Here is a 13,251-nt window from a genome sequence, read left to right on the forward strand (position 1 = left end):
ACACTGTAGATAAAACATCATTAATAGTTGTGGCACTATTTCGGGTTGACTACAAGTCAAATTTTATTTACAGGATCTGTAGTAATGTTTTCACTTTCAAACATTGAACATGTTTTCACTTGACCTTTCGAGTAAACTTTCCAAGTGTAGGTGAATCGTATGAAAACACCTCACCCCGAAATTAAACGAAAAAAAACTTTGCAACATAACTGTAGCGAGGAAGGCGGGGCGAGAGCCGTGGGGCAGCGTGTCGGGGAACCGGACCACAGTTTTTTTTTTAACATTTAACAAAACTTTAATCAAAAATAAACAAACAATAATCCAAGAATAAACGACCGGCCACACAAACATAAACAAACTTAACAGTTTCCGGGCCCGGGTCCTCTCTCTCGACAGTCCGGTCGTTCGTCCTCTTATGCTCCCGAGCTCCCCCATGAGGCATGTGGGACCCGTACGCACCGTACAGCTGACACTCATTGTCACCCACGCCACCGGCCCCGCCTTCCTGCCCCACGGCTCTCGCCCCGCCTTCCTCGCTACAATAACATTTACGCATTTGACAGACGCTTTTGTCCAAAGTGATTTACATTGCACTATACTACACATTTGTATCAGAGTTTGTGCAATCCGTGGGATTGAATCCATGATCTTGGCATTGCTAGTGCCATGCTCTAACCACAGGGCACTCACTTAATCCTTGGTGTTTCGAGTCAGATCCGTGGGCGTGGCTTGTTGGTTTTGACTTAATCTTTGGTGTTTCAAGTCTTACGAAACCTTTACCCTAACCCTAACCTTACTCTATGTCGTGATTCTGCCTCGTCGTGTCATGTCTTTCTTGATCTTGTGGTAGAATCACGGCAGGATCCCTTGTTATGTGTGGAGAGAGTCATTTTGACCATGTCGGCCTTCGATACTCTCTCCGGTCCTTGTCTGTATTCCCGCCCTTTTGTATCTCTCGTTATTGGTTGTTTATTAGTTCATGCCCCACACCTGTTCCCCTTTGATTTGTCCCTCTATTTAATGCCCCTGTGTTCTCTGTCTGGCGTCGGATCATTGTACTGTTATGTTGCACTGTGTCGTGTGGGTGAGTTCTGGTCATGTTAGTTAGTTAGTTAGTTAGTCTAGTTTATTGTGTCCCTATGTGATGTGTTATTAGTTTAGTCTTGTCAGTTTAGTTAATCTTGTTCTTGTTCCTCTGTTTTGTTGTTTACCCCCCACGTGGGTCTTTGTTTTGTATTTTGTCTTTGTTATTAAATGTCATGTTAACCCCTTAACCGCTGTCTGCATTTGGGTCCACTCTCCTTGTCTCTGTGTCTCACCTCACCCAAGAATCTTGACAGAATGACCGAAACATTTCGAACCCAGCAGGCGGCTCCCAAGGACGGCAAGGCGTCGTCTCCCCGATGCGGCCTGGCTCACTTTGGACTGGGGTTCCGCCAGGGGAATTATGGGGACCAGGAGTTCGCCAGAGCATTCTCGGCGGTGGCAGAGGCGACCGGGTTCAGTGATGCGGAGTTGAAGACAATCTTCAACTGCTGCCTCACCCGGCGCCTCACACCGTCGGAGAAGAGGCTGCTGGCTCCTCTCGGGTTTGCGGATATGGTCAGGTACGTGGCCAACCGGGATGATCCCGGGAGTGGAGTTCCATTTGGAACTTCCGCTCCACGGTCGAGCATCCCGGGGGGTTTCGTCCTGGCTGCCGCTGCCCGGGGGGACTCAGTACCCTCTGGCTGGAGCTCCATGGTTCCCGGTTCGCCTGGTGGCGACGGTGGCGAGTGGGGAAGCAAGGACTCGGGGATGACGTCTGGGGGTTCCCCCAATGCTGAATTACCTCCGGTCCCCACGGGTCAGCCAAGGATGGCTGCAGACCCGGTGGTGCGGAAAAGGAGGAAGGAGCGTTACGGGGGAACGTGCTGTCCAGTGCAGCCGGCCACCACTCCGGTGCAGCCGGCGTCCAGTCCGGTGCAGCCGGCGTCCAGTCCGGTGGTCCAGCTGGCGTCCAGTCCGGTGCAGCCGGCGTCCAGTCCGGTGCAGCCGGTGTCCAGTCCGGTGGTCCAGCCGGCGTCCAGTCCGGTGCAGCCGGCGTCCAGTCCGGTGGTCCAGCCGGCGTCCAGTCCGGTGCGGCCGGCGTCTAGTCCGGTGCGGCCGGTGTCCAGTCCTGTGTCCAGTCCTGTGTCCAGTCCTGTGTCCAGTCTTTTGTCTAGTTATGTGTCCAGGCCTGTGTCCGGTGATCCAGCCGGCGTCCAGTCCGGTGATCCAGCCGGCGTCCAGTCCGGTGATCCAGCCGGCGTCCAGTCCGGTGATCCAGCCGGCGTCCAGTCCGGTGTCAAGCCCTGTCCAGCCGGCCTTCCAGCCGGCGTCAAGCCCTGTCCAGCCGGCCTTCCAGCCGGCGTCAAGCCCTATCCAGCCGGTCTTCCAGCCGGCCTCTAGTCCGGCAGCCAATCCGGCCCCGGGGAGACCCCCAGGGTCAAGGACTGTTCCCCCCAGGACTCCTCCTAAGTCCCCTTGGACTACGCACCCTCAGGTGCAGCCGGGGACTGGGACTTCTCCCCATCCCCATGGACTGCCCCCTATGGGCTCTGGTTTGCAGTGGTGGACAGTAACGAAGTAAATTTACCCGAGTACTGTACTTAAGTACACTTTTTTGAGTATCTGTACTTTACTTGAGTATTATTTTTTTACTTGTACTTGTACTTTAACTTCACTACATTTGAAAGACAAATATCATACTTTTTACTCCACTACATTTATAAAAAGGTCAAAAAGTAGAAAATGGTTTCTATGCAGCGGGTTTTCCGGTGTGCGTCATTTATCTTGCTTGCGATCTTCCAGGACCTTTTACTGTTGCCAAGTATTTTATTTTTTCTAAGCTCGCGGTTTTCCGGCAAGCTTTGAATGGCCATTTAGCAAAATAATTACGCAAATCTGGCAACTCTGGGATCTTCCCCGCTAAACTAATGTAAACGTAGGTGCTGCTACACCATTGATAGCGCTCTAAAAAGACAAATAGAAGAATAAAAGACGAAAAGGGCACATGTTAAAGTGTGGTGTAATCATCTGTGGGTTACGATCAGTCAAAGATCATAGAAACATTGTCATGAAAATGATCGGCATAACGGCTAAACGGTAAATAAGCATCACATACACCTTGAGCTACGCGTGCGTGTTAACTTCTGATCTGCTGCTATATCATTTAAAGCGATTTGGAAAATGAATGATGTTTTTACTGAAGTTACTATAGTTGAAGTATTCCTGTTGAAATAAAAACAATAGAACCCTGCCCAAAATACAACAGAAAATGTAATGGATTTAATGGTTATAATGGGAATTGTACTATGGATACTTGTTGTCTACTTGTATGTGATGGATTCTATTGGTGGGATGGTAAATCCTATTGGAATAAAACCCAAAACACACTACAAAGAGGAATTTAATTTAAAAATCTCATTCTAATTCAAAAATTCATTGTTTTTTTCAGCAGGGATGGTATTTGCAGTAAAACCACAGTATCAACATATTTACCATTTTCTATATATGGGAACCATACTCCAATTAATAATCTTTAGTAAAACCACAGCAACTAAACATATAATGAACATAGTTCATTATACTAGCTATAGTTTACAGTATGTTTGTAGTTAAATTATGGTAATACAAATGGTAATAAATCCAACAAACACATGGCTTCTACACTTTACTATTTACAAGAACCTTACTACTTACTGGTAAATTGCTGCTAAAACTGGTAAAGGGAATATACAAAATAAAAGAACACTGCTCATAAATACATATAGGCCTAGGGGGCTAATGAGGATAATTAGGCTAAATGATCATACAGGATTATATCTAAACTAAACATATATGTGCTAAACATATAAAGCTCTTAAAGGAGTTGCTCACTGCAAAATTTGCCCCCATTGACTTTCCATAGTAGGAATAAAAACTACTATGGAAAGTCAATGGGGGCAAATGTTGAATTGAACTACTCCTTTAATACCACTGATACTGTGAGCTACTCTGTGTATTCAGTAGGTTGCTTCAGAGGCATAAGGTATACGACAATAAAACAATGCACAACTGACATAAAGGACATTTACTTTTAATACTTGAGTACTTTTAAAAGCATGTACTTCTGTACTTTTACTTAAGTAAGAATCTGTCTTTACAACTTTTACTTGTAGTGGAGTAATATTTGACCAGTAGTATCTGTACTTTCACTCAAGTAAGGAAGTTGTGTACTTCGTCCACCTCTGCTGGTTTGGCCCCTCCCATGTTTGTTATTTTTGATGTCCCACCCAAGTCCTGTTGTTGTCTTGTCATGTTTGCCCTTGATTTTGTTTTCTTTGTTTTGCCTTGTCCTGTCTGTCTCCCAGTCTGTCATGTCTTGTTTGTCAACCCCTTGGTGAACACCTGGGGGTGTTCATTAAGGGGGGGGGCTCTGTCACGGTCCCACCGTCTTGTTTATGATATTCTAGTCGTGTGGTGGGATTGGGGCAGAGTCCTTAGGTTATGTGTGGAGAGAAACATATTATTGTCCGTTTGACAATAATATACGTTCTCTCCAGTGTCTTGTCATTGACCCCATTCCTCTCTTTTCCTTGTCATCTTCTCCTGAGTGTTTAATTACCCACACCTGCCCCGTGTCATTATCCCTTGTTTGTCTTACCTATATATACCCTCATGTTTCTTTGTCCTGTGTTCGGTCATTGTGTTTGTGCGTGGTGTCCTTGCTATGTACTCCAGGTTCGCTGTGTTCCTGTGTGCTGTGTAAATACCAGTCCTAGTAAGTGTTTAGTCTAGTCCAGTCATTTAGTGTCTAGTGTTATGTTAGTTTAGTCCAGTCCAGTTTATTGTTCCTGTCTATGTTCGTGTATTATTTATCTGTTAGTGTTTAATCCCCTTGTGGATCTTTGTTTTGTGTTTTGTTTATTTAATTAAAGTTTTTTGTTAACCCCTTGATCTCCGCCTGCCTGCAATTGGGTTCTTTTCCTGCCACAGTCCTTGACACTCTAACCATCTAAACTACCTATGGTTGTTAAAATTGACGAAAAAACACGTTTGGGTGATCACGTCTGACTCGAAACACCAAGGATTTAGTGAGTGCCCTAACCACTGAGCTACAGGGAAGCATTTCATGCACACGCACACATGTCTGGTTTACTATCTCCGTGGGGACAGTCCATAGGCGTAATGAGTTGTATACTGTACAAACTGTATATTTATCCCCTATCCCTAACCCAACCCCTAAACCTAAAGATCATAGAACACTTTTTGCATTTTTAGATTTTCAAAAATGATCGTTCTGTACAATTTATTAGCTTTTGTGCCCATGAGGACATCAATTTTGAGAGGTGAGTCCCCATGAGTTGGTGTGCATTCAGGTTTAGGTCCCCACCAGGATATACAAACATGTCCGCACACACACACTGTTGACTGTCTTGTTTGACGAGTCACCTACTAGTCACACCTACTTGTGACTCATGTTTTAGTAACCAACTTTCGATTTCTTTAAACTGGTGACTGACAGTGATACCAGCTAAAAACCAGATGTGGGCTGAGAAATCAAGTAAGAAAGCATCTTTTATACTCTCCAGAGGCACATTCAACTCTGACAAGGTGAAGTTTATCTTCCATCATCTATCTATGCATTAACAGCAAATCTTTTCATAGGGACAACTGAGCTGTCTATATTAAAGTTACTTTTGTAAAAAAATAAAGTGAGATTATTACAGCGAGTCGTGAATCTCTTTTCAGCCATTTCATCTTTAGCCTTTTTCACAGACACACTGAGCATCCAAAAACATGTCTGAAGAGCCAGTGTTCAAGAGAACGAAGCATGCGGACATGATTTCATTGAGTCGTGTGAGTAACACTGTTCCATTTCCTGGTTTCTCTGCTTGGATAAAGAGTGTTTCGGCTCAAATTTTCAGATCACAGCTGAAGTGACACATCACTTGTTCAACCTCCACATCATCTAGTCACCTGTGCACATCATAAAAACAAAAAATTGCTATTCATGCTTTTCCTAATTGCTTAGCAAAATATATTATACTGCTTCTCTGTTGGATAGGTTTACACTCCGAAACGGTAAAACCTTTTCTCAACCTGTCAAGCACATTTTCTATACATTCCTACTCGATTTTTGAAGGGCCATGTTTGGATACAACTATTGCTTTTACTAGAACTATAGATACTATACTAGATACTAGATACTATAAGTTTCTATTGCTGTGCTTTTCAAGGGAAGATCACACGACAGTAAGGAGGTGTAGAAAATCTGTGCTGTGATTCTCTATCCAGCGCTGCTTGTACAGGGCTCTTTTCAAGTGTTTCCTTCATTCCTATTCTGCTGTAAAATAGTAACTGTATCACAATATTTGTTGAAACACAGTACACGTGTAAATTGAATCCTGTTCAATCTCTTGCAGTCAGTATCGTACGTACATTTTGTACTTTTGATATTGATCAAAATTGGCCAACTAGAGTGAGAGCGCCCCATGCCGGACCGATCGGCGATTCGTAGAGCAGGTGTGGGTAGGACCGATTACGTAAGCCATACAAAGATACATCCAGCTTTGTGCATTTTCAATTATTGTCATCAAAACTGTAGCCATAGTTTACATCAAAACTGACACTCTCGCTATATTGACAACATAGATCAAAAATGTGACTGTCTTGTTTGTAAACAATGACACAAGCACTAGCGATTCTGATGTCGTTGATGTGTTCATTGCATAAAAATGTACTTTTGAGAGATAAAGTAAGGATTTTGTGAGGGATGCATATTAACTGAAGCCTTGATTTCAGAAAGAGATGGATACGTCGAATAACACTGCAGATACAGAGACGCCACCGACAACCAACGACCTACAGCAGGTATATCACTAAACATGCACCCCTGATAGCAAGCAACCGTTGAATCAATGTTAAACATTGTTGATTTGTCAATGTTAATTTCATTGAATCAAGATCACTTTTGCACCTGCGAAAAACGAATGAAACGATGAAATCTCATCAAACCACCATTACTGTCATCAGTGTTTGCTTTACTTGAGCTCTTGACTCTTGGGTTTTGATGTTAAGTTTTCATTGTCTGTTGTAACAGTGTGCTAAAAGAAATGTGTTGGGGCAATGAAAACTAAGATCCATTGGGGTCAGGTGATGGTGATTGTAATCATTGTAAGGTTTTCTAAATAATTGTTGTTATTAATGTGTGAATATTGTCTGATAGCACAGTGCGAGAGTAAAGCAGTGGCACGGCTATCGAACTTCTATGAATTAACAGAAAATACTTAAAAAAATCAGTAAATTGTGAATAAGACATCAAGAATCAACGAATGAAACTCAACAGTGGTGACAATCATCAAAAGAACGCTTCTGTCATGATTCTGCCTCTTCAGGATCATGACAGAACCATGTGTTTTGTGTGGAAGCGCATGTGTATGGCTTGTTTTTTTTAGCATCATCTCGTTTCCCCATTAATTATCTTGTAATGGTTTCATGCTCCTCACTTGTTCCCTCTTGATTTTATCCCCCATTTAATGCCCCTGTGTTTTCTGTCTTGTGCCGGTTCGCTTGCTCTGTATCCCTGCTAATGACGTAACGTCTCTTGCTTTGTGAATTTTATTCTTCAAGTTATAGTCTAGTCATATCAGTCAAGTTCGTCTCAAGTGTCATGTTAAGTTTTATTTAGTCAGTGTATTGTTTCTTGTCAAGTCTGTTAATATTATTATCTCATGTTTATCGTGGTTTTTTGCTTTGTCTGTGTTTATTAGTCTTTTGTTTTCCACCACCTGTCTGCGCCTGGGTTCTCTGTGTCCCGTCCATGACAGCTTCATGCTGAGTATCAATATAGTACAAAACTAATTCGGGATTCCTAGCATGCATTGCGGTTCATCGGTTTATCTGAATTAGTATGATGATTGTCACCATAATTTTATTATTCTCATCATTATTTCTCAACTTTACTACAGCAAAAAGTAACCTACTCCGACGTACCTTAAAAGATCTGTTTCTTTATTAATGCACAAGCTTGTTCAGCACTGAAACACTATTGTACGCACTTGAAGAGGAAAAAGAAAGAGAATTCAAGATTCATACTAAAGTATGTTGAAACTTCAACATTTTTTCAACGTTAATTGCGGGTGAAAAAGTGATATTGATTCAATTCAATTAACATTGACAGATCAACAGTTTTCGACTCAATGGTTTTCACCTGCTCTCTTGCTATCAGGGACAGTATTAAATAATCATGAGTTTAATCAAAATGAGTTATTCTCTGTTTGAACATAAATCTGTATACGTATTTATCATTTGCAAAGATCAGCATGAATTCTTAAAGCTAAAAGCTAACTACATTAACATTGTTCTCAGAACAATGTTAATGTTCTTCAGGGGCAGTTGTGGCCTAATGGTTAGAGAGTCGGACTCATGACCAGAAGGTTGCCGGTTCGATTCCCAGGGCCGGCGGGTAACAACTGAGGTGCCCTTGAGCAAGGCACCTTACCCCTACTTGCTCCCCGGGCGCTGTAGTGATAGCTGCCCACTGCTCCGGGGGTACGTGTGTTCACTACTCTCTGGATGGGTTAAAATGCAGAGGTCACATTTCGTTGCCTTGTACATGTGCAATGACAATAAATTGAATCTAAATCTAAAAATCTAAAAAAGAAGTTTGCGTACTTACAGTAACATTAATGTGAACAGGAAAGGATGGATGAGTCACGTAGGAATGAAGTTGCAAATGAACCTTTAGAAGACCAGCAGCAGGTCAATCACTTAATACATGTAATAATTGATCATTAAAAATACAAATGGTTATATGTTCGTACATAATCGATTGTTTGTTTTCATTTAGCAGGAAGCAGAAGAGAAAACATTCAAGTATCGTTTAAACACTCAAATATATTCAGTAACTTGTGATACATCTATAACCGTACTAGATGCTCTTAATGCAACTGATGTCTTCAAGAAAGAAAAGGAAAAACATAGAAACAAAGAGCATCTTGTACTTCTGCGAAGATCTAAAGACATGCGCACAGCCGCTGTGAAGACGGATTTCCCCTGCTGTCTTATTGACAACGATGAGATCATAGATGTAACCTTCATTAGAAATAATGAAAGCGCTTCTACCAAACAAAACACGACTGAACAAAAACAACATAAACCTGACATGTTTGTCAATTTCTATGTTAACAAAGAGGGAGGTGAAAAAGTGAAATACATACTAAAGAGCAAAGCACTGAGAACCAGAGTAGAATATGTTTGTGTATATGCACACAAAGAAGAGACATTGAAAACCGCTCTTATGCGTGACGGGCGATTCACCGATAAAATGTTCCAGAAACACTGTGCGCTCTCTGAGTTGGGTACAGAGAGCAGACATGAAATGTCACAGCCGGTGAAACCTCTTGACCAAAAGATTTTCAAAGTAATTGTTCTCAATGACACCAAACAGCCCGATAGTCAAGATGATTTAGCTCGCGTCAAGACTAAATCCAACGTCACCTCAGATACTGATGTGGCAAATACCAGCCAGAAACCAGTAAACACCGAGCAAGAAAACAAACCCAACGAACACCCAGCAAAGCCCACACCTAAAGACACTTCAACATCAAACTCTAAAGAGATTCTGGAAATGTTCCGTGATCAGTTCACAGGTTTTCTAGAGAACCTAATGAACAGAGAGAACCTTGGGAACAAAGCTCAGGTGCAAAACTTCTTCAGAGAAGAATACGCTAAAAGTGTTCAGAGTTTCTTGGAGGTGAAGAAAGTGAAGATGCTTGCAAAGCTGTCTGATGCTGTCTGTCAGATTCTTGTGGAGGGTAGACCTGAGGGAACTGGCTTCTTACTCTTCGACAGATATGTCCTCACTAATGCACATGTTATTGAGCCCTTTGCTAGTTGCATTCAGGTGGATCCTTATCCATTAATACAGCTCCAGAAGACTGTAACGACTGTATTTAATTTTGAAGATTACCAGTCCAAACAACTGATAGAACTACCAGTTAAGGCAGAACTTTATGCTTTTGCATATGGAGAAGACAGCAAGGGCAGGCGTCTTGACTACGCTCTTCTTGAACTGGAAACCGATCCACCTGCTGACATTCCAAAATTGCTCGATCGTCGCAGCTTTACCCCTCCACGTGCCGGAAGTCAGATCTGCATTGTGGGTCATCCAGGTGAAGGGGTGAAGAAAGTGGACCCCTGCTTCATCATTGGCTTGGTGAATGCACAAAGACCTATGGATAATGCCCTTCATGTCATTACACAACAATACTTTGAAAAAAACAAGATCACTTATGACTCTTGTTTCTCTCACGGATCTTCTGGTTCTCCAGTTTTTGATGAACACTGCTATCTGATTGGCATTCACACTGGTCATTTTCCTTACAAAGATGAATCTACCACTGAACAGAGAAATATAGAATACGCCTTTTCTCTGCAGCCCATCCTGGAAGATATTGATCTGCAGATGGAGAGCAAAAAACGTTGTTGCTAGATTAGCTGAGTTTTGCCCAGCCCGATATCCTGAGATTCTTCTTTCAGACAAATACAGTCGGAGTTAGATTTCCATTTATCTCGGCTCTTCCAAGCTTTAGAATGGGAGTGCATGGAGAATGAGATTTTGAAGCTTAAAGGGATAATTCAGCCCCAAAACAAAATGACACCATGTTTTACTCACCCTCAATGCATCCTAGGTGTATATGATTTTCTTCTTTCAGATGAATACAGTCAGAGTTATAATAGCATTTATCCTTGGCCTTCCAAGCTTTAGAATGGGAGCGAATGATCCATGGATGCACTTTTTGGAGCTTTAAAATCTCATCCACCAAAGAACTGCTAGACCGTATTATTATACGACTGTATACGTCTGAAAGAAGAAAGTCATGCCTTGAGGGTGAATAAAACATGGTGTCATTTTTTATATGCCTCTAAAATACACCTTTACTGTCACACTTTTGGCAACCCGAGTCCTGGCTAAAGGTCCATTCCCGACCCTGACCCTTCTCTCTCCCATTTTGCTTTCTGTCCTCTTTCCACTGTATAACAAAAGGCCTAAAATAAATCTTGAAAAAAAATTAATAATCCCATGCAGACCCCACATGGATAATGTAGTGCGAGCGGGTGTTTTATACCTCTCTGTATTAATCTCTGCTCCTGCAGTTCCAGTGGAAGTGATTTGGATGGGCGGAGATTCTCTCCATGAGCACATCATCAAGTGACACACCCTCTTTCTCAGGCTCCACCCCTTTATCTTCATCAACATCTGACAGTAAGACTAAACGGAAAAAGCAGTTTGGATCATTCCCATTACCTTGACATCTCACGAGTGTCTGGACAATCTACTTTGACTTCTTGTTTTTTTCCATTATTCTGTTCTCAGTGTTGATTCCTTTTTTTTTTTTTTACTTTATTTTGCACTATGGGAATGAGAACGGGGGTGGGGGTATGAGATGTGCTTAATAGTTCAATAATAATTATAACTCTAGCTCAAAAAGTCATGGGTTCTGAATTATAAACTATTGCTTTGTGTGCACTGAATTCAGTCTACTAAATAAACGCATATTTTAATAAATTGCGAGTGGTGCTTTCTGATGAATCACTGATATTTTGGTCTCTAGATACCAGGCCTCACTCTTAAAAATAAAGGTGCTTAAAAGATTCTTCACAGCGATTCTATAGAAGAACCATTTTAGTTTTTTTAAGGTTCTTTAAAAGTGCCATGAATTAAAACAATTTTAAACACAAAACACAATTTTAACCCTAGCTTTTGTTATATAAGTAGTGTCAGAACTGAAAAACGCCCTTGTTACTGAGATTACATCTGTTATTGACACCAGGCCCAGCAAACGCCAGGTTCTGGAATGCACCTGTCTATGACGATAGGTTGAACACCGCCTGCACAGGAGAATATCAACGACTACTTCTCTAGCCCCACCCACTGGTTCACGCACGACAGTACTGAAGTAACACAAGAGGGCAAGTAACTCAGAAAAAGTAATTAATTACTAGTTAATAATTACATATTCAATAGTGTAATTAGATTACTGTACAAATTGCTCTCTCCAAAAAGTATTTCATTACTTATTACTTTCAATGTCCTATATCAACCTTGATTAGTCAAGCGATTCAAGGATAGAGATGAAACTGCTCTTAATTCATTCAAATAAATAATATTAAACTACATAAAGTACTCTTATTAACTGACCAAAGTATTACAAATGTGAGAATTATACATTAATGCACGGATTTTAAAGTTGGACTTTGAATTTTGATGTCAATTCTACTATTGCACACACATATATTACACAAAGTATTTAGTTTAATTACATCAGAAGTAACTAATTAAATTATAGAAAAAATAAGAGCACAGGACAGAAAACACAAGGGCATAAAAGAGGGAACCAAATCAAGAGGGGAACAGGTGTGGGGCATGAAATCGTTAACAAATTCTAATAAGGAAACGAGAGGGCGGGGACATAGATGAGCCTGGAGAGAGCACATGTTATGTCAAAACAAACAATGGCATGTCTCTCTCTACACAAAACATGAGGCTCTGCCAAGATCCTGCCATAAGACCAAGACATGACATGATGAGGCAGAATCATGACACATTATATCAACATGCCTTATGTAAACCATTATTGGTGTGCATCTTAAAACAAAACAATGGCACTGAAATATTTTAGGATGTGTCAGGTGTCATTTGTATTGTCACAATAGAAGAAACACAGTAATAGTTTGTCCACTTAAATCTTTATCTCTGCTTTATAACACATTACTATGGTGACCGGGAGGAGACATGCTCGTTTCACTTAGTTTTGTCGTGGCCATGAGATATTACCTCGTGGGAACGCGATATTATGTTGTGGCAAAGAGATCATCTTGTTGAGGTGATCCTTTCTCGTGGCCACGACTTCGTATGTTGAGGGAACGACTTCCTTATCTTGTGGCCACGACTTAAATGCGTGCGTGTCTATTAGCGCCTGGAACTATCAGAAATATATAGGACTATAATAATATGTATTTTTAATTAAGATATAGTGCTGAACTAATTAAAAAAACACACATTCGTTTCCTTTTAGTCAATTTTATTTTTTCCTGTGATAAATGAATAGGTTTAATTGCGATATGGCTGGGCTGCACGATTATGTCAAAAGCATATTTTTTACATTATTCCCCTTCATTGCTTTAGAAGTACTGCGCTTCTGGAGCACTCCGCACTTCTGCAAAACACACGTAACGTGTAAC

The 13,251-nt window shown here is 41.5% G+C and overlaps 1 protein-coding gene across 3 annotated transcripts; it reads left to right on the top strand.

Moving 5' to 3' along the window:
- Positions 1-2,364: 2,364 nt before the first annotated feature.
- LOC130550347 (serine protease FAM111A-like) lies at positions 2,365-11,566 on the top strand. 3 transcript variants are annotated; one of them, XM_057327797.1, is made up of 5 exons: positions 2,365-5,616; positions 5,755-5,862; positions 6,808-6,876; positions 8,704-8,766; positions 8,858-11,566. In XM_057327797.1, the coding sequence occupies exons 2-5, from the start codon at positions 5,803-5,805 to the stop codon at positions 10,496-10,498; spliced, it is 1,833 nt and encodes a 610-aa protein (XP_057183780.1). In that variant the 5' UTR covers positions 2,365-5,616; positions 5,755-5,802; the 3' UTR covers positions 10,499-11,566. The 3 variants fall into 3 exon arrangements, with proteins under 3 accessions (XP_057183780.1, XP_057183787.1, XP_057183775.1); XM_057327804.1 differs by having other exon boundaries at positions 2,366-5,566; positions 5,782-5,862; XM_057327792.1 differs by having other exon boundaries at positions 2,367-5,616; positions 5,782-5,862.
- Positions 11,567-13,251: the final 1,685 nt, after the last annotated feature.

Source organism: Triplophysa rosa, linkage group LG2, assembly GCF_024868665.1.
Source record: "Triplophysa rosa linkage group LG2, Trosa_1v2, whole genome shotgun sequence".
In the NCBI taxonomy this organism is placed as follows: Eukaryota; Metazoa; Chordata; class Actinopteri; order Cypriniformes; family Nemacheilidae; genus Triplophysa; species Triplophysa rosa.